This window comes from Panthera tigris, chromosome A3 (genome assembly GCF_018350195.1).
Source record: "Panthera tigris isolate Pti1 chromosome A3, P.tigris_Pti1_mat1.1, whole genome shotgun sequence".
Taxonomy (NCBI): Eukaryota; Metazoa; Chordata; class Mammalia; order Carnivora; family Felidae; genus Panthera; species Panthera tigris.
Window position 1 is genome coordinate 88,867,023 of NC_056662.1, and position 20,730 is coordinate 88,887,752.

Genomic DNA, 20,730 nt, shown 5'->3' on the forward strand with positions numbered 1-20,730 from the left:
GGCCCCTCAGACCCCTCACCCCTCAGGAGCAGCCCTTCAGCTTTACAGCCCACAGTCTGGGGGCACCAAGGCAGCTTCCAGGCAAGCTTGGAGGAAGCTTTAGGGGAATTCAGTCCCCATGTGGCTGTTGCCATCCTAATCCAAGATCTGGGGATAAGAGTTGCCCAAGGAGGATTCCGCCAACGGAGCTCATCTCTCTCACTGCTTCAGGCACATTCCCATTTCATGGGCCTTCTTCACTTCATGTTGAACAGCCCCTCCCCAGTGGGGCCCTTCCTGAAGGGCTGGCCATTTCAATAAGGTGCTTGGAGAAGCACAATGCTCAACTCAGAGGAAGCAGCCCCCAATGGTGGCACACCACCCTGGAGGGAGGTTGAGGGTCACCTGAGCCTGTTCTGAGCGGCTCACCTTGGTAGCGTTCCGGTTTGCATAGTTGACACAAGCGTTATGGCTCTGGTTCAGCCACTGGAAGGCAAGGGGGGAGAGGAGAAGTCAGGGGAGGCGTGGAAGCCAGGCCTGGACCCCGGCGGGGCCACAGCCTCCAAAAAGACAATGGGATGCTGTGTCCAGCTCACGGGTGGTTCTGTCCATCCCACAAGTTAGCATGACTGACTGTTCCAGTTTGCTTGGGATGGCACCAGCATCAGTGCTGAAAACCTGGGACACCCCTCAGTTGCTGCCAAACCAGGACACCGGTCCTGCCCATGCCGGCAGTTCATCCCCATCCAGAGACTGTCACCTCTCCCGGAACCGTGGCGTTCACTGCCCCAAATGGGCCTCACTGCCTCTGACACATTAATCCTTATTATATTCCTTACTGAGCCGAAAGCAGACGTGTAACCCCTGGAATTACTGACAGCCGTGAACCTCTTTCAAAAGTATCCCAGCCCGGTGTCTTGCGCCACCTGCCGTGCCCTGATGCGGGCACCGTTAGGAGTTTTATTCAGGGAAGACTCTGACATTTTTTCCTGAAGACAGACAGGTTTTCTTCCTGCCCAGCTCTCTGTGCATAGACACACACACACAGAGCTTCAGCTGTTTTAAGGGAGCCATAGCCCAGGCTCTAAGAGTGGACACCAGGGTCTATGATATTCCCCTACCCACCTTGCTACCTTGGGGTTGGCGGTGGGTTCACCTTCCCCACAGATCTCAGTGAGGCTTATACCAAAATGCTGCTGAGGGCCTTGAGGTCACAGGCCTCTGGACAAGCAGCCAAGGAGCAGCGGGCGGCCACAAATAAGCCATCCTCCCCTCGTGCAAAAATTAGTCACATAAAATGGCCTAGGCATGGGCCACTGGGACCTGCTCAGCAGCATCTGAAGTCCCGGGGTTCTCCCAGTGGCTTCTGGGTCAGGGCGGGGGAAATGGGGTGGCTTTCCCCCAGGGGCCTGGATGGGAGACACTGGGGTAGGGAATCATAACCAGCATTTATGGGGCCCCTTTTCATAGGCCCTCTGTTGCCAGGGACTGTTACCTGCCAGAAGACAGTGGATGCCAGTGTCTGGTTGGGCAAGAGAAGACCAACTACCTATGAGAGAAAAAGAGAGGAAAGACTGAATAAAGCAAAAGGACCATCCTACACTTTTGCAAGGAAAAATGACACAGGCATGAGCAAAAGTCAAGCTGGATCTGTACAAACCGAGGTGGCTGATGTGTACATACAAACTGCTGCCCATGTGAGATGGCACACGAAGGAAGTGGACCAGGTTGCAGAATTATATTACAGCACAATCCCACTCTTGTTAAAGAAAAGACATCACATCGCACATAGAACCATATACACAAACATATGCATATATGTATCTTCATGAACAAATCTATAGCCCCACAAAGTAGATGTCTCTGGAGGTCACGTTATACAGTACTTTCTCGCATTCTTCTTGAATATTCCTATATTCTTTTAAGCATTGGGCATGTATTATTTCCTTAACTGACGGCAGGGGGACAATAAAAACAAGCAAACAGAAGGAACATCTTTCCTTCCACTCAGCTAACCCAGCTCTCTTTCACACCCTCATCATCCAATAGGATTTTTGTGCAGATTAAGATATGATGAGAAAAATCGTTTCAAGGGCCTTAAGCACTTTATAAATACAAACGGGGGGAATTTAGATCTTTTATCTCTGAGCCTCCATGAAGAAAATCTACACCATGTTTAAGCTACTGAAGGAAACATAGATGTCTAATAAATACTTGTCAAATGAGTGAATGAATCAATGAATGAACAAATACACATATGGCTGAGTACCGCTACATGGGTCTGGATTCATTATTCCCAAAGCCCAAATGTCACCTAAGAGCTAGGCTTGCTGACTTTGTTTTTTTGGTTTAAGTCAACATTAATGGTCTCATCTTGACAAGTGGCCAAACTTTGGACTTCAGGGATCCATGTGTCTCTTTCAAGTTTACCTTTTGAGAGCCTGTGAGCAAAATAACATCTACCAAGTACCAATGCATATGGGAAAAATGTGCACAACCATCCACATATTGACTTATTTATTATTCCTGTAGATAAAATGGCTCTTTGGCAAGAATTTCTGTAAGGAGCAAGTATAAACATCCAATACTATGCAGTAAATCAAATTCTAGACATCCTCAGCAGCATTTGTAAATCATGTTTTAAACATTAAAATGTTTTAAGACAGCAAACACACACACACATTTATATTTATTGGCCCATATCAGTTTGAATAAAATTATATAATGTAAAGCCATTCCATAGCTCCAATGAGGAATTATGAGATTTTTCTCCCCAGAATGAGATCCCAGTTTGATTTTTCTCTGCAGCAACAGCTTAGGGCACTGGAGTGAGAATCAGGAGAGCTTGGAGCTCAACCTCAGCCCCGTGCCTCTGTGATCTCCAGCCGACAGTGTCTCCAGCAGAGGACAGGCTCCTTTGGGGCTCTGGCTTTCTTACCTATAGAGTGAAGGGGTTGAGCTTGGAGGTCCTACCTTGGTTTAAAGTTCTACTCTTGAGTTCCAAGTAGTAGGTATGAAGTCAAGTGAGATAGTCCCATTGCCTGTAAAGGGAATCACCCCTCCCCAGCCTGGCTGAGAAAAATCCCTGGGGACCCTAGTCAGCCTCTAGCCAGGAGCCAGAGAGCTTCCACAGAGAGGAAGCTGAGCCTAGAGAGGCCTGAAATTGGGAACAAACAATGTGATCCAGTGAGTGTGTGTGTGTGTGTGTGTGTGTGTGTGTACACACGTGCATGCCTGACTGCCTCCCAAAGCCAGAAGAAGAAGTAAAAGCTGTTATTCACTGTTGAGAACTCAGCATATCATCCCCCCTAATCTGTTGGTTTACATAACAAGTGTGTGTTATGGGCCACGTTGCCTTCCCCTCCTCAGTCTCCCTTACACTCCCTGAACTGAGCTTGGGCCATCAGGAGCATCATAAGGTACAGCACCTTGGGACTCATTGTATTTACCAGACACCTATTGTCCAGGACACTCACTGCTCATTACATCACAGAATCTCCTTTATGAATCCTCCTGGGGGAAATTTTTCTGGCCTTGGGGTCAGAAATTTATACTTCTGAGCATCTGGTCTGCATCTGTCTTGTAAACGTTGAGCATTTAACTGTGTCTCTCTCTGCAATGACTGTCAAGAACCTCAGGCCAGATCTCCACGGCTCATATTTGTCAAGTGTACAAACCATCACTGCATGTATTTTGTGCCCAAACTTCACTCCTGGCTTCTTCCCATTCCTAAACTTTTGTCTCACTTTCGCCTTCACTTGTCTTTTCTGGTGGCAGGCATTGTCTTTGTGTGACATCAAGTCTTTTCCAGAACAAACCACAGCCCTGAACGAAACTGAAATAGTACCCAGGCCTATGTAACACACACACACACACACACACACACACACACACACACACACACACACACACAGCTTGTAACCTGTGAGCTTGTAACCTTATTAGCCAAACCCGACCAGCCTCCTGTCCCAACCTCCTGCTGTAACATGGGCCTGATATTCATGCTGGGCACCTCTGACCCCTCATGCTTTCTTAAAGAAATTGAATGATTGATCGATTTTGCTAGGAATTTCCCCTATGTCACTTACCATGATTCTTATTAGTACGCTGGGGCGCAGACAAAATAGAGATTGCTTTCTATATTTTGCAAATGGGGAAACTGAGGCTTAGAGAAATTCAGTGATTTGCCCAAGGCTTCACAGCAAACTAGAGAGAACGTCAGAAAGGTCTCCTCACTCTTGGCTTGAGGGCTCCAACTCTCTGATTTTAGGGGTTCCTTTTCTAGCTCATTTGCCTGAGCACAAAGGAAGAGTCACACTCCATGCCCATTTTCAAATACCTTCTATGCACCATGTTCTGTGATGCTCCCAATGGAGCAAACAGGAAGAGAGGAATATATGACACCTAACCACAGTAAGCACAAAGACCAAACAGGAAAATGTATGAGAATATCCTTTATAACATCTGGACATGAAAATGACCAGATGGTTTAATCAGGTACTTGGTCATGTCAAGCCGGTAACTTCTAACATCCGAACAGGACCTAAAGAAGGGAGAGGTCAGCATGCTGTGGCTATCTGCCGAAGTAGGTGGTAGGATGGAGCTGAGCCGTGTGTGCGTGTGCGTGCGTGGCGCAGGGGACACGTGTGCACACTCACTGGAGCAGAACAGCCGAGAGACTGGTCTCATTAGAAGAGGCAGAAAAATCAGCAGATCTGGGGAGGGTGAGGTTAGAAGGCAGTGGAAACCCATGCTGTATTGGCCAAACGGACCCACGGGAACCATCTGAGGCTGAGGCAAGGGGAATAGCGATCCCACTTCCCAGGTCCTACAGTCAGGCTGGTGGGGCCGGGAGCACATGGGTGCCAGCCCCATTCCCTATTAGGCAACACGCAGCACCATCTGCACAGTCCCAGGAGCAAGAGCAGATATTTTATAACTTCCTTTTTTCTTTTTAAGTCTAAATTAAAAATAAATGTTCCTTCAGTTCTCAGATGTATATCTCTGGTGCAACCTGCCCACATTCCCCCACGCTGCCCTTTCCAGAACATGGCAGGAGAAAGGAGGAAAGAGATGGATAGAGAGAGGGAGCCAGTCCACCCGGCTTCAATGCCAGTGGATTGCACCTCTTCCAAGAGGGAAGCGCTTCAGGCGTGGCCGCGCAGACGGGTGGAGAGAGCCCAGAAAGCGGCTGGTACCAGGGAAAGTGGAAGGAGAGCCAGCAGCCAGAATTTCCAGCCCAGCCTCCACCCTATCTTGCTGCAGGACCTTGGCCAAATCGCACATCCAGTCTTTGCTCCCATTTATAGTTCATAACACGGCTGGGGTCCCCTCCACAGCTCCCGCCCCCTGGCAGCTGTCTTCTTCTCACATCTGTCTACTTTCGCTGCTCCCCTTCGCCTCAAGTGGCCGGCCATAGGCCCCGGTGATTAACATGCAGGCTCTGGTCATACGAAGAGCTGGACTCACATCCTGGCTCTGGTATTTACCAGCTGTGTGACCACACACAAGTTACTTGAGCCCTTGTGCCTCCATTTTTTTTTTTTTTCTGTTAAATGAGCACCATCCTGGCACCTCTCTGGATGGCCATGAGAAGGAGCAAGGCATGGAAAGAATTCGGCCCAGGGTTTGGTGGGCAGCAAGTGCTCACTAGGTATAAGGTGTCCGTATCATTCCTCTCCTCCTGTCTCATCCTTTTCTAGTTTTTGCCGGTCTCTCCTTTCTCTGAACTCCACAGGCTGCATGACGCAATCGAGCTTCATCTTGCCCCCATCTTGTCCTTGAACACAAGCCTCATCCCTCAATAGTGAGCTCCTGAAGGTAGAATCAGGGTTTTTCTCTCTGATGTCCCCCAAAGCGCTCAGCACAAAGCTGGGTCCACACTACACACTGGAAGAACATTACTAATTCATTATTAAGAACATGAATTCTTGGCCAGGCAAAAGATCTATGATGGACTGTGACCATGACCACCATCACCCATTTCCTCCTTACTCCTTGTATTAAAACCCTGCATTGCATGAGGGCACGCTCTTGGAGAGAGGGGCAGATTAGTTTTAGGTCCCGATTCTTCACTCCTCCCTGCATCCATGCCCTTGACATGGGAAGAATATATTTCCATGCTCTTGGCGTGGCTTGGCTTGGACATATATGTCTTGCTGTGGCCAAAAGCATGTGGGAGGAAGTGGCAGTGTGCCAGTTCGGAGCCCAGGCCTCAGAGGCCTCATCAAAGGAGGAGGAGAGACGTTTGAAGCAAAGTACAGTCTGCGTTGGCTGACTCCCGGTTGACCCCAGACCTGCAATGGCACGTAGTACCGCCTCAGTCAAGCACAGTCGAACGCAGCTAGACCCCAGGTAACCACGGACCTCTAAGAACAAATTCTTATGGTCGCCACAGAAATTCTACAGATGTTTGCCACACAGCATGGAGGTAGCAATAGCTGTTTAAATACAGGGATTGCCACATAGGAAGGCTGCAGATGATGTCCTTTCTGATTCAGAATTCCATACCATTATTAATGCCCTTGAATTATGCCTTCACTAGTGAGATTGGTTCCTGAGCAGCCCAGCTTATCACTCCACCTGGTGACCAATAGCTCAACTCTGGGGCTGCCTGGCCAGCCAGGAAGATGGGGGGTTTGCGCCTGAGGCTCATCTCAGGACAGAATCCGGAATGGGGCCAATGGCACCCAGATGGCAACTGGCTCACACCTTTACTCCAGGCTTCCTCCTTCAGAGTATTCTAACCTCTGCAGAGAGATAAGGTCTCAATGTGGGAGAGGGGCACCCCCAAATATCCTGATCTGCTTGGCCAGACGTGGGACGCAAATGGCTGAAGATGAAGACAGGAGAGCAAGGCCGCTGGTCACAATGTCCTACGATGCTCAGAAAGAGAGAACTGAGCAGCCCTCACTCCTTCAGGCTGCTGCCATGCAAAACAGAGTCAAGCAGTAGGAGAAAGATGTTTTATAAGTACAGAAAATCCAGGGGCACCCGGGTGGCTCAGGAAGTTAAGCATCCGACTCTTGGTTTCAGCTCAGGTCATGATCTCATGAGTTCAAGCCCTCTATCAGGCTCTGCGCTGACAGTGCAGAACCTGCTTGGGATTCTCTCTCTCTCCCTCTCTCTCTGTCCCTCCTCACCTTCCTCTCTCTCTCTCTCTCCCTCTCTCTCTCTCTCTCTCTCCCTCTCAAAATAAATAAATAAACTTAAAAGAAAAAAGCACAGAAAATCCAGAGAGGAAGCACAGTGTGTGTCAAAACAATGAGGTGGTGAAACTCAAGTCAGGGGATAAGTACAGGGTACAGCACTGTCCCTGTCATCTCCACCCCTTCTCTACTCGGCTAATCCCTCCTCACCCTCCAGGTTTCAGCCTAGTTGTCACTTCCTTCAGGAAGTTTTCCCTGACCCTCAAGAGGAGTTAGGTCCCCTGTCATTCGCTCCCTCAGCACCCTGCCTGCCTTCTTGGCAGTATTGGTTCTCCGTGGTAAGAATCTGTCTGCTTAAAGTCTGTCTTCCTCAAGAACTTCCAGAGGCTTCCGACGGGTGAAACCATCGACATTCACTGCTCACATACCTGGGAGTCCTCACTGGCAAAGCGACAGTCCTCTGGCATCGTACCTGTGTCCTCCATACTGACTCACTCAATTCCAAAATGTCCCTTTTCATTTTTGAAAGACCTACCACAGGCCCCAGTACTCAACAATTTGCCTGTTTTTTCCTTCTACTTTGTCTCCATCTTCTGATTTATGCGGCTAACGATCTGAAAAGTAACACTTCAGTGCATGAGGGGTGCTATTTAAAGGATCCCAACCAGTTAAAGAGAATATCGTGTATCCAATGAATGTTTGTCCCTGACTGGTCAATTCCAGCTTAACTGAGTAACACCTCTGGTGCGAACCAGGCCAAACTGACTGCTGTCGGGTTACAACGGAGGTAGGCCAGGGAGAAATTGTGATTGGCATTTAAATGTGTGAAAAAGCAGAGTCTGGGATGAGGAGGGTTGGGAGACACCGCAAAGGCTCTGGGACACAGCCAAATCCTCACGTGAAATGAACCCTCTGTGGTCTACCCCTCCTCCCCCTGGAGGTGAAGTGACCCACACCTGCACCCTCTGAGGCTTTTAAGTCCGTGTACGCACATGCAGTGCAGGGTTCAGAGCATAGAATCCAAGCTCTGAATGTCCCAAGACAGAGATCTGGTTTGGATGTAACCCAAGGCCACTGGACTCACTGACCGGATGCTCCCGGTCTGGCCCCCTCAGTCTCCCACCTGGATACGGGAGATTGGAGCCTTGAGTTTTGAGGGTTTGAGAACGACAGGGGGAGGGGAGAGGAGGACAGCAGCATCACGGGGAGTGCAGAGGTGAGGAGGGAGACACAAATGGCCCCTGAGAGAAGCTCGGGCCCGCAAGAGAAAGCTGGCATCTGCGACATTATGGTAGCCAAGGGTGCAGGGTGCAGGCTGGCAGGTGGGAAAACGCAGAGAGAATAGGACAGGGTTCGGAACACTGGCCCTGCCTCTCCCCAGCCGCACGTGCATGGAAAGGACAGTGCTGCACACCTCTTAGTGGAAACCTGGGAACAGAACTGCCACTTCTAAGCAACCACGGTTGGCGGGGTTCTTCTGGGAAGGTACCCAAGGAAGAGGTAGCATGAACTGCACTAGCCTGGGGAACAGCCTTGGTGCCCTGGCTTAGCCACCATGCTTATGTATAAATTGGGATCTCTTTGCCACACACCAAAGGGGGAAAAGTTCCCATCTTCAAATGTTAAGCTTAAAATAAGACGTTACACGGGTGCCAGTGGATCTGTGAAATCTGCTGACTAAACTGGCACCAGCCTCTGGGAGAAAACCAGCTCGCTTCTCCTGAGCTCTGGAGAGCGAGCAGGGTGGGGGCGGGGTTACTCTCAGGCAAGGCGGGAACAACACGGGGGTCAGGGCTGGGGATGCTCACCTAGGCAGGAAGCGTGGATGCTGCTTCCAGAAGCATCTCAGTTGAGGCATCTGCCAGCCTTAATCACCCCTTCCCTTCATAACTCAGGGACCCGGTTCCTAGCACATTTGCCAGCACCCCATTTCTATTTTGGTAAGCATTTTAGTGGCTTCTGCATGTATATATTTCTTACGCATTCTATCACACCAGGGGCTTCCCTAAGGTGTGGACTGGAACCTTCACTCCCCTTCAGACCAGGCATTTGCTGAGATGTTCAGTGCTACCAGGTGATGGTGGGGGCCTTAGGGAAGCTGATGTGGCTAGAGGGAGCCAGGCTCTGGTAGAAGGCCGGAACGGCCATGGTGCCCCTTCCATACAAGGCAAGCCAGTGGCCCAGGAGGGAATGAGAAAGTGAGCCCTCTGAATTCTTAGGCACGTTAAAGTGCCAGGATAGAAGGCTACAGGTGTGCCTCATCCAGTGGCTCTTTTCAGGACCTGGTCTCTGGGCCAGCTATTCTGAATCCTGGAATATGAATATTTGGGACTAGGAAGTGGGGACTGGGTGAGCATTGCCATTTTGGCTCTGGCTGCCACTGAGGCCTACTGGGAGATGTCCCAGCTCTCGCTGCCCATTCACCTCAATCAAGTGTTCATACAGATCTCAGAGCCAGGGCACCGTATTCCCATACACTACACATTTATTCACAGGGGTGCTTGTTCCAGGCTGGGAGAGGATTGGTCCTCATAGGACATTCACAGCATCTGCTTTAGCAGTAAACCCCTGAATAACACAAGAGTGGACGGCACCCAAGTTCCCAGGATGCCTCCAAGGCTGTAGGGACCCTGAGATAATTGACTTGTCTTGGGTAGGAAGAAGAGAGTGGAAATTAATGGGGTGTCCTCAATAACACCTTGTCAACTAGAGACAGTGCTGGTATCCCATGGGTTATCTAGTTCATCCTAGTTGATGGCACCCATTAATTATGTGAGGATCCAGTTGGCCTCTTATGGGGAAATGAGCCCCAAATTCAACTTCTCTGGTTTGCAAAGAAACAATATTGCTAAATGATGCATCTTTCTTTCTCAAGTGTTGATGGAATATTTATTAAAATTATTATGGCAGATTCTTCTTTGCCTACATATCAACCATTCTTCTCTTCTTGCTTACTAACAGAATTCCTATAGTTGGGAGATTCTGCATGAAATATAAACAGAAATGTTGTATGAGAGATTGAAGAAGTCTCCATAAAGGGAACTGACTCTGTTGGGAAGTACATTCTTTTACTCTTCCCTTTAATATGGATGTGAACTCTGACTCTTTAATATGGATGGCTAGAACTCTGACAACCGTATTGGGCTATGAGGGGATTCTGATGACAGAAGCCAGCACTGAGAATGGTGCAGAAATATGGAAGTCTGGGTTCCTGGTAGCATTACGGGGATCCACTTACCTCCAAACTTCTTTGACATGAGAGAGTAATAAATTATTTTCTTTAAGCCACTGTTATTTTGAAATTTTTAATATGCAGATGGTCCTATTCCTAACTGGTATAATCGTATAGTATGCTACAGAGAAAACCACAATACATCTCCAATGGCAGAATCATTCTCTCTGAAAATACAACACAGTAGAAAATAATAAGAAAAGAACACATTTGTAAAAAATAAACCACTTGCAATTCAAAATGTGTTCTTCTGGCTACCTGATTAAAGAAGAGTCAAAACAGAAATTTCAAACTTATTTAGAAAATAAAAATATGTATCACTGTATACAAACACATATTAGATACAGCTAGGTATTAAGATATACTCAGAAGCAAATTCACAGCCCCAAGAATTTTTATTAGAAAGAAAGAATGAGCATAAATAAAGTATTTGAGATAAAAAGTAAAAAAAACAAACCAAACTAAAACACCACAAATAAACCAAGGGAAAGAGGGAAAAAGGATATTATAAAAACAAAAGCAGAAATGAATAAATTAGAAGATGAAAATAGAAGAATTGATCAATACATCCAAGAGTTGATTCCTAGACACGAACCTCACAAATCTGGTAATTTTAATAAAGGAGATGAAGGTGACAAGGGGGCGGGGGACAGAACTCAAAACCCATCCAAGGAAAGATTGTTATATTTTAAAATGTCAATATTTAAAACTTTCCACAACAAAGACACCAAAGAATGAAGAGAAAATAGCTGGAAGAGATCTGCAATGTATATAATTCAAAGGATTAGTACCCAATATATAAAGAACTCTTAAAATTAATTTGGAAAATACAGCCAATGGAAGAATGGACAAAGGATGTGAACAGGTAATTCACAGAAGAGGAAATATAAATGGTAAGTACATAGATGAAAAGAAGCACAAGCTTTTTGGTATTCAGGGAAACAAAAACTAAAACCATAGTGAGATGCTACCTTTCTCCCATCAGGTTGTCATAAAAAAAAAAAATCTAAAAATATAAATACCAATGTTACTAACGTGTAGTGAAATGTAGCCTTCCTGAAGGGAAATTTGGCAATAGCTATCAAAAATGCAAATGTGTATACCTATTTACACAGCAAATTCACTTTCTAGAATGGGCCTTTGAGAAATCTTCATACTTGGGTGAGAAGAATTTCACAAGAATTTTTCACAGTGCTGTTATTTCTTTTTTGTTTGTTTATTTGTTTTAGAAAGAGAGAGAGCAGGTAAGCAGGGGAGGGGGCAGAGGGAGAGGGAGGGAGAGAGAGAGAGAGAGAGAGAGAGAGAGAGAGAGAGAGAGAGAGAATCTCAAGCAGGCTCCATGCTCAGCATGGAGCCCAATGCAGGGCTCAATCCCACAACCCTGGGATCATGAATTGAGCTGAAATCAAGAGTTGGACGTTCAACTGACTGAACTACCCAGGAGCCTCACAGCACTGTTATTTCTAATAGCAAATAATCAGAAACAACCTAAGTCCATCACTGGGGGAGAGAATATTACTCAGCAGGAAAAAACAAATGAATGAATGAATGATGAAGCAGATCTTTATGTAGCCAAATCACTAAATGTAATAAGCTAATTGTAGACAAATAAGTATACTGTTGTATTTTTAATGGAAAAAATACAAAACAAAAAAGAACGTTTAAATGATGATTCATATATATGCAAATGCCTAGAAAAAAACCTGAAAATTCACATCAAAGTTCTAACAGAGGTTACTTCTAGGAGCAGATTTGGGATTGAGACTTGTCAGAGGAATTTCTACTTTTTTTGCGTTGTTTGAATTCTGAGCTGAGAGAACATATTCATGTATTACTTGTATAACTTTAAAAATATTCTTTAAAAAGTCTTGGTGGTATTTTTGAATTCCAAAGAACATATTCATGTATTACTTGTATAATTTTATAAAATATACAGAGAAGATTTTTTTTTAATCCTGAGGATATTTCTGAACTCCAAAGATAAAAAGAAAAAATACCAAAGGATCCTAAGGGGAGTGGGGGAGGTTTACCTACAAAGGAAAAGAGAATCAGGCCAACTATTGTTCATGTATGAGAGAGAAAAAAAATACATTTCCAGATATGCAAGGACTCAAAAAGTATATTGCCCACACACTCTGAATATTATTCACAGACGTGCTCTAGCCAAACATAGAATGCACACACACACACACACACACACACACACACAAAGCCTAAATAATTGTGAAGTTTCATACAGGTATTAATTAAGCAAAGATTCAAAAATCTGATGAGATTCCAGATTATCTCCAAAATCTTGGCAGGTGTGTATGGGTAAAATGGTAAAGCAGAGAATAGAGGAAAATGGTATGTTAAAAGTCTCTTCCAGGGCACCTGGGCGGCTCAGTCAGTTAAGCATCCAACTTTGGCTCAGCTCAAGATCTCACAGTTCGTGGGTTCGAGCCCCACGACAGGCTCTATGCTCACAGCTTGGAGCCTAGAGTCTGCTTCAGATTCTGTGTCTTCCTCTCTCCCTTCCCTTCCACTGCTTGCACTCTGTCTCTCTCTCTCTCTCTCTCTCAAAAATAAACATTAAAAAAAAGTCTCTTCCTATGTGGGGAGGGTTAAGGAGGTCGTATTTATTATTCAATTATTAATTGAATAATTTATTATTAATATAGGGTAAATATAATAGAACCACTCTATAAAATATTACAGATGAATAGTAATTAGAGAAAAGTAGGATGTTTCCCTTCCAAACTACTTAAGAAACCAAAGGACCATTGAAAAGGTCACTCTAGTACTAATCAGTAAAGGAAGTGGAAACAATAGCAAAGCTTAATAAACCAACAACAAACTATTTGATGGCTGGGATAAGTAGTCACAATAACCAGTAGCAGAACAAATATGAATGGGTTCCGTTTATTATTAAAATTAAAGACAGTGTTTCTCAAACTGAGTGAAGAAGTAAAACTCAGCTACATTTTGTCAAGAGACATACAATACAAAAAATGCAGAAACAAAATGTCACTCATATAAAGGTGTGGGCAATGATTTACAGAGCAAATAAACAAAACAGGAATAGAAACACTGATATAAGATAAAGTAGAATTCAAGACAATATTCATTGAAACAGGGATACTTTGTGTGTGCATGTGAGAGAGAGAAATAGAGAGCTCTGTCACCATGCATCGCTATTACAGTACCATCGACTATATTCCCTATGCTAAATCTTTCATTCCCGTAACTTTTTCATACCATACCTGGAAGCCTGATCTCCCAGTCCCCTTTACGCATTTTGCCCACCTCCCCACCCCCTTCCCTCTGGCTTAACAACAGTTTGTTCTCTGTAATTATAGGTCTGCTTCTGCTTTTTGGTTACTCATTTGTTTTTTTGTTTTGTTTGTTGTTGTTGTTTTTTAGATTCCACATATAAGTGAAATCATATGGTATTTGTCTTTCTTTGTCTAACTTATTTCACTTAGCATGATACTTTCTAGGTCTATCCCTGTTGTCACAAATGGCAAGATCTCATCCTTGTTATGGATGAGTAATGTCCCACATATAGATATACCACATCTTCCCTATCCATTCAGGATGGACACTTGAATTGTTTCTATACCTTGGCTATTGTAAATAATGCTGCAATAAACATAGGTGTGCACGTATCTTTTTGAATTAGTGTTTTCATATTCTTTGGGTAAATATGCAGTAATGGGATCATTGGATCATATGGTATTTCTATTTTTAATTTTTTGAGAACCTTCATGCTGTTTTCTACAGTGGCTGCACCTATTTACATTCTCACCAATAGTGCACAAGGGTTCCTTTCTCTCCACATCTTCACCAACATTTATTATTTCATCTTTTTGGTTTCAGCCATTCTGACAGGGTAAGGTGATATCTCATTATGTTTTTTTAAATTTTAATGTTTACTTATTTTTGAGAGGGGGAGGAGCAGAGCGAGAGGGAGACACAGAATCTGAAGCAGGCTCCAGGCGCTGAGCTGTCAGCACAGAGCCCAATGAGGGGCTCGAACCCACGAGCTGTGAGATCATGACCTGAGCCAAAGTTGGATGCTTAACTGACTGAGCCACCCAAACGCCCCTCTCATGGTTTTGATTTGCTTTTCCTGATGATGCATGATGTTGAGCATCTTTTCAGGTGTCTGTGAGCTACCTGTATGTCTTCTTTAGAAAAATGTCCATTCAGGGGCACCTGGGTGGCTCAGTCAGTTAAGCATCCAACTTTGGCTCAGGTTATGATCTCACAGCTCATGGGTTCGAACTCTGCATCGGGCTCTGTGCTGACAGCTCAGAGCCTGGAGCCCACTTTGGATTCTGTGTCTCCCTCTCTCTCTGCCCCTGCCCTGCTCACACTCTGTCTCTCTCTCTCTCTCTCAAATATAAATAAACATTTTTTAAAAATTAAAGAAGATGTGGTTTATATATACAATGGAATACTACTTGGCAGTGAGAAAGAATGAAATCATGCCATTTGCAGCAATGTAGCTGGAACTGGAAGGTATTATGCTAAGTGAAATAAGTTAGTCAGAGAAAGACTGATATCATATGTTTTCACTCATATGTGGATCTTGAGAAACTTAGCAGAAGACCATGGAGAAAGGGAAGGGGAAAAAATAGTTACAAACAGAGAGGGAGAGAGGCAAACCATAAGAGGCTCTTAAATACAGAGAACAAACTGAGGGTTGATAGGGGGGTGGGGGAGGGGAAAATGGGTAATGGGCATAGAGGAGGGCACTTGTTGGGATGAGCACTGGGTGTTGTATATAAGCGATAAACCATGGGAATCAACCCCAAAAACCAAGAGCACACTTTACACACTGTATGTTAGCCAGTTTGACAATAAATTATATTTTTAAAAAATTAAAAAAATAAAAAATTGTTTTGCTTATTCTAGGTCTTTTGTAATTCTCACATAAATTTTAGGCTAACTAGTAAATTTCTACAGCAAAGAGCTTGAGATTTTGATGGGATTGTGTTGAATCTATGGCTCAATTTGGAGAAAATTAACATTTTAACACTATTGACTCTCAATCCACAAACAAGGTATATATCTGACTTTACTGAGGTCTTCCTTCATTTCTCTCAGCAACGCATGTAATTTTCAGCAGAGAAATCTTGTATAACCTCTGAAGCATTTATTCTTGAAGATTTTATATCTTTTATGTCATTGTAAATGATGTATAAGGCCTTTTGCTGCTGGTATATAGAAATATAATTGATTTTTGTGTATTGACCTTGTAGCCTGCTACCTTGTTAAGTTTATTTATTAATTCTAGCCACTTTTTGGAAAATTCCTTAGGATTTTCTATGTACACAATCATGTTGTTTTCAAATAAAAGCAGTTTTACTATTTCCTATCAAAAAAAAAAAAATGTTGCTATGGTACCTTATAGTTTTAAGTGCTATTGTAAATACTACCTTTTTTTAAACATTATATTCTAGATGTTTTTTATAGGTCCAAAGGCCTATAATAATGTTTTATATACTGATCTTACATCCAGACATCTTCAAAAATAGTAGTTCTAATAGTTTGCCTATGCTCATGAATGTTCTTGTTTCTTCCTTTCCAATCCTATTACTACTGATTTATTTTGTCATGTGTTACTGTATTTGCTAGTCTTCCAGGAAAATGTTGGATATCAGATACTCTTACCCTGTCCCAGACATTAAGAATTTACCTTCATCTGTTTCGTCTTTAAGAATGTTGCTTGCTTTGGGGTTGGGATTTTTTTTTTTTTTTGTGGATAGACCCTCTATAAATTAACAACGTTCCCTTCTGAATCTAATCTGCTCTTTAAAAAAAAAAGTCATAAATGGAGTTATGTTTCATTTTACCAAATCATTTTTCTAAATGTACTGAGATTATCACATTTCTCCTTTAATTTGTTAATGTGATGAACTCTATTAATATATTCCTAATGTTATCATTCTTAGTAAAAATCAGTTATGACATGTCTTAATGCATTGCTGGATTCAATTTGTTATTTCATTTGGACTTCTATTTGTAATTTCATAAGTGATATTAGCATACAATTTTTCTTTCTTCCATTTAGTTCTTTGGTATTGGTCTCAAAGTGCCTCATGAATGAACTGGGAACATTTCTTCTTTTTATCCTCTTTCTTGAGTATAATGAAAATTGAGTTTGGCTATTGTTTTAAGAGTAGTCATCCAGAGGGGCACTTGGGTGGCTCAGTCGGTTAAGGGTCCAACTTTGGCTCAGGTCATGATATCACAGTTTGTGAGTTCAAGTCCCGCGTCGGGCTCTGTGCTGACAGCTCAGAGCCTGAAGCCTGCTTCAGATTTTCTGTCTCCCTCTCTCTGCCCCTCCCCTGTTTGTGCTCTGTCTCTCTCTCTCAAAAATAAATAAACATTAAAAAAATAAAAATAAAAATAAAGAGTAGTCATCTGGAAGATCATGGGAGTCTAGTGGTTATGTTTTGTTCGTTCTTTGGTGCATATATTTTATTTTTTTTAAATTTTTTTTAACATTTATTTATTTTTGAGACAGAGAGAGAGCATGAACAGGGGAGGGTCAGAGAAAGAGGGAGACACAGAATCTGAAACAGGCTCCAGGCTCTGAGATGTCAGCACAGAGCCCAATGCGGGGCTCGAACCCACGGACCGCGAGATCATGACCTGAGCCGAAGTTGGACGCTTAACCGACTGAGCCACCCAGGTGCCCCTGGTGCATATATTTTAAACAACTGATTTAATTTCTTGTTATTCATAGTCTAGTCATATTCCATATTTCCTCTTGCTTGGTGGTCTTTGGGAAGCTGTGCTTTCCTAGAAATGTGCCCTTTTCTTCCAGGTCTTCAGATTTATTACCCCATATCGTTTAATGCATTCTGATCTTTTAAAGTTCCATTGTATATACAGTTACTGTACTTTTTATTCCTAATATTATTTATTTGCATCTTCTTTTTTCTTGTTTAGTGTTTCCAGAAATGTCTATTGAATTAGTCCTTACACAGAAGTTAGAAATTTACCCTCAAGATATATCTCTAACTATATCAAAACAATATGCACAAGATTACCCATTCTGGCATAATTCATCATAGCAATATAGTGGGCGTAGTCTCAATGTCCATATGAAGGAAATTAGCTGAATAAATTATGCCACTTCCACAAAGTAGACAGTTAGATAGCCATTTAAAAAAAAGAATGATGGGGCACCTGGGTGGCTCAGTTGGTTGAGCGTCCGACTTCAGCTCAGGTCATGATCGTGCAGTTTGTGAGTTCAAGCCCCACATCACTGCTGTTGCTGCTGTCAGCAGAGCCCCCTTTGGATCCTCTGTCCCCCTCTCTCTGCCCCTCCCCTCCTTGCACTCTCTCAAAAATAAACAAATGTTAAAAAGAAAAAAAAACAGAACAGGAAGACCTGTATAAACTGATGGGCCGTGATTTCTAGAATATGTGATTAAGTAGAAAAAACAATGTGCAAAAGAGTATATATAGAATGCTACCTTTTGTATAAGAAAAAATGGGACCTATATTTGTATCTGCTTATTTTTAGAAAAAGAAATAGGACGGATAAAATTGTTTACCTACACAGGATAGGTGAAAAGGGAAGTGGAACTTTTTAAAAATTTTATTTTAGAGAGAGAGAGAACACACACAGGAGAGAGGGGCAGAGGGAGAGAGAAAGAGGATCCCAAGCAGGCTCTGTGCTCAGTGCAGAGCCCAATGCAGGGCTCAATCCCACGCCCCTGTGATCATCACCTAAGCCCAAATCAATAGATGCTCAACCAACTGAGCCACCCAGATGCCCCAGGGAGTGGAACGTTTATCATGCCTTTTTATATAGCTTTGACTTATGTTGATACTTTAGATATTAACAAAAATCAATAAGAACAGAAAAGCAACTAAAACTGAATGCCAACAATAACAAATAAACCTAACTGTATATCAAACAAATAACCACACAGAAGAAAAACATTACTTCAAATAACTTTTGACCACAATTCTGTGACTGTACACCCTCAGGAGGATAGAGTCCAAGGACAAAAAGAACTTCAAAGAAATCTTGAACTTCACTTAATACACTTTTGGGGAATAGTACTGATATAGCAATTCTGAAATTCTTTCATTTGTGTGCAAGATTTGGTAAGCGAGTACACATGTTTGTTGGCTTCTCATTCAGGGAGGAGGGGGATATAAATATGAAATGGGAGGAAGGAAGACCTCTGAGATGTTGGATTGGGATTAAAGGTATTGGCATAAACTCATCATTTTTAAGAAGTGGTATTTCCTAGCTATGCATGCTAAGAGGGCCTAGAAACAATGAGGCTCCGGCAACAGTGAGCACACCTAAGCATTCAGATCTTGGTTTCTAAATACCATTCTTCTCTGAAGAGAATCAGAGCTGTTTGTAGAAATGCATGATTCCAGGACTGGGGCAGAGACCACAAGATGAGTCTGGAATATCTATACATTGTGCCAAAAAGTACTAAAGTATCAGAGGATAAAGAGGACTTGTCAAATGGACAGAGAAACTGCTTTAAAGGTTTCCTATTGGTCACATTTGGGACAATCTGCATATGAAAATGAATAATGACAGAAGTAAATTGTTATCAACCAAATACAAGAAATACACCCACCATACTTACTGATAATTTAAAAAACATTAAAAGGGAAAGGCAGATGGGAAAACGCTTTTTTACAGAAGGGGGCTCTGCAAATACACAGAGAAGGAATGAGACCTATGAGATATATAGGAAACTTCCAGACTAAGCAATGACTCTGTTCCCAGTCAGGTTTTCACTCATAGATATACTATCTGTTGGTCATTCTTACCTTTTTTCAGTTTTAGGCTAATACGAAGAAAGCCACTATAAACATTTGTGTACAGAAATTTGTGGGGACATATGTCTTCATTTCTCTTGGAGGAAATGCCAACAAGTACGTTACTGACTCACATCATATGTAATGTATGTTCACTTTCCAAGAGACCACAATACCATCTCACACATACCCCTGCCCTGGTCCCGATCCCAGCTCTAGGATTACACACTGCATTTCATTGCTATCTCTTTAACACTGTAGGTATAATCCAGGAGAAGTGAGGGAAAATACCCTCTAAAAGACTTGTACAAAGCAGCACTGTTTGTTGTTCACTCCAAACCCCAGTATTGTCACCAGGACATGCTACTTACAGGGGAGTTTTCCCAAAAAGCTTAGGAAGTCAGAAAATCAGGAGGATGGATAAGTAAATTTTGATATAGTTCTAACAAGGCGATATGACACAGAAAGCAATGAAAAAAGAACAAATAAATACTACATACACCAATATGGGTGAGTCAATATGGATGTCCGTACAGTATGGATGAGTCCCACAGATAATTTTGAGGGAAAGAAGACAGACCAAAAAAAGTACATCCTGGTGATATCCTTTATATAAAATTCAGTAATAGGCAAAATTGGAATATAGTAAAAGAAGTCAGAAAAGTGATTCCCTGTGGGGGTAGTGACTGAGGGGTACACGAGAGGTTCCTGAGATGCTGCTAGGCTCTGAATCTAAGTGCAGGTTACTTGGATGTACTTGCTTTGTGAAAACGTACCACACTGTACATTTATGATGAATGCACCCTTCTATACATGTGTTATATACACATATATATATTTTTTTAAAGAGCAAACTTAACCTTGATTCCAAAACTAAACAAAAAGAATACTGAATCCTTTATGAGTTTATTTTAATTTTTTTTAACATTTATTTATCTTTGAGAGACAGAGCATGAGCAGGGCAGGGGCCGAGAGAGAGCGAGACACAGGATCCAAAGCAGGCCCCAGGTTCTGAGTGTCGGCACAGAGCCCAATGTGAGGCTCGAACCCACGAACCGTGAGATCATGACCTGAGCCAAAGTCAGATACTTAACCTACTGAGCCACCCAAGCACCCCTCTGAGTTAATTTTAAACTTTAAGTTTCAGCAGGCATGCTTATTTTCTGACTTCCTAAGCTTTTTGGGAAAAGTCTTTTGTAAGGAGCACGTCCTAGTGGCAATACTCAGGATGGGAACGTGCAGGGACAAAGGTACTTGGAGGCTCTGTCTTAGGTGCACATTGGCACACTTTTGCGGAAAGAAGTTCGACAATACACACCAAGAGATTTAAAAAGACATGCATGCTACTTTACCTGCTAATTCCCCTCCAGGAATTAATCTTAAATCAACATCTCAAATATTTATGATATTACTCTATCACATAACTCTATTACGATATAGAGTTATACATTAACACTTTTTTAGAAAAGAAAACCCTTTGAAGGCAGTACTTACAATTGGCGTCCCAAAAGGAATGTAACCTGAGAGGGGAGAGGAAAGGGTCAGGTCTTACAGTCCCACCCCCATCCCACTCCACCCCTC

General features: G+C 43.1%; 1 protein-coding gene across 11 annotated transcripts in view; it reads right to left on the bottom strand.

The window, feature by feature from the left end:
* Window positions 1-20,730, bottom strand: part of SFXN5 (sideroflexin 5) — a 116,786-nt gene that overhangs the window by 53,821 nt on the left and 42,235 nt on the right. For 6 of the 11 annotated variants that reach the window (XM_042981730.1, XM_042981721.1, XM_042981729.1 and 3 more), the window contains 3 exons: window positions 20,644-20,669; window positions 1,475-1,528; window positions 409-465 (listed from right to left, as the gene is read on the bottom strand). In XM_042981730.1, the coding sequence (XP_042837664.1) occupies window positions 409-465; window positions 1,475-1,528; window positions 20,644-20,669 (137 nt within the window). The remainder of the gene's footprint in view (window positions 1-408; window positions 466-1,474; window positions 1,529-20,643; window positions 20,670-20,730) is intronic. The other 5 variants (XM_042981724.1, XM_042981723.1, XM_042981722.1 and 2 more) reach the window with 1 other exon arrangement.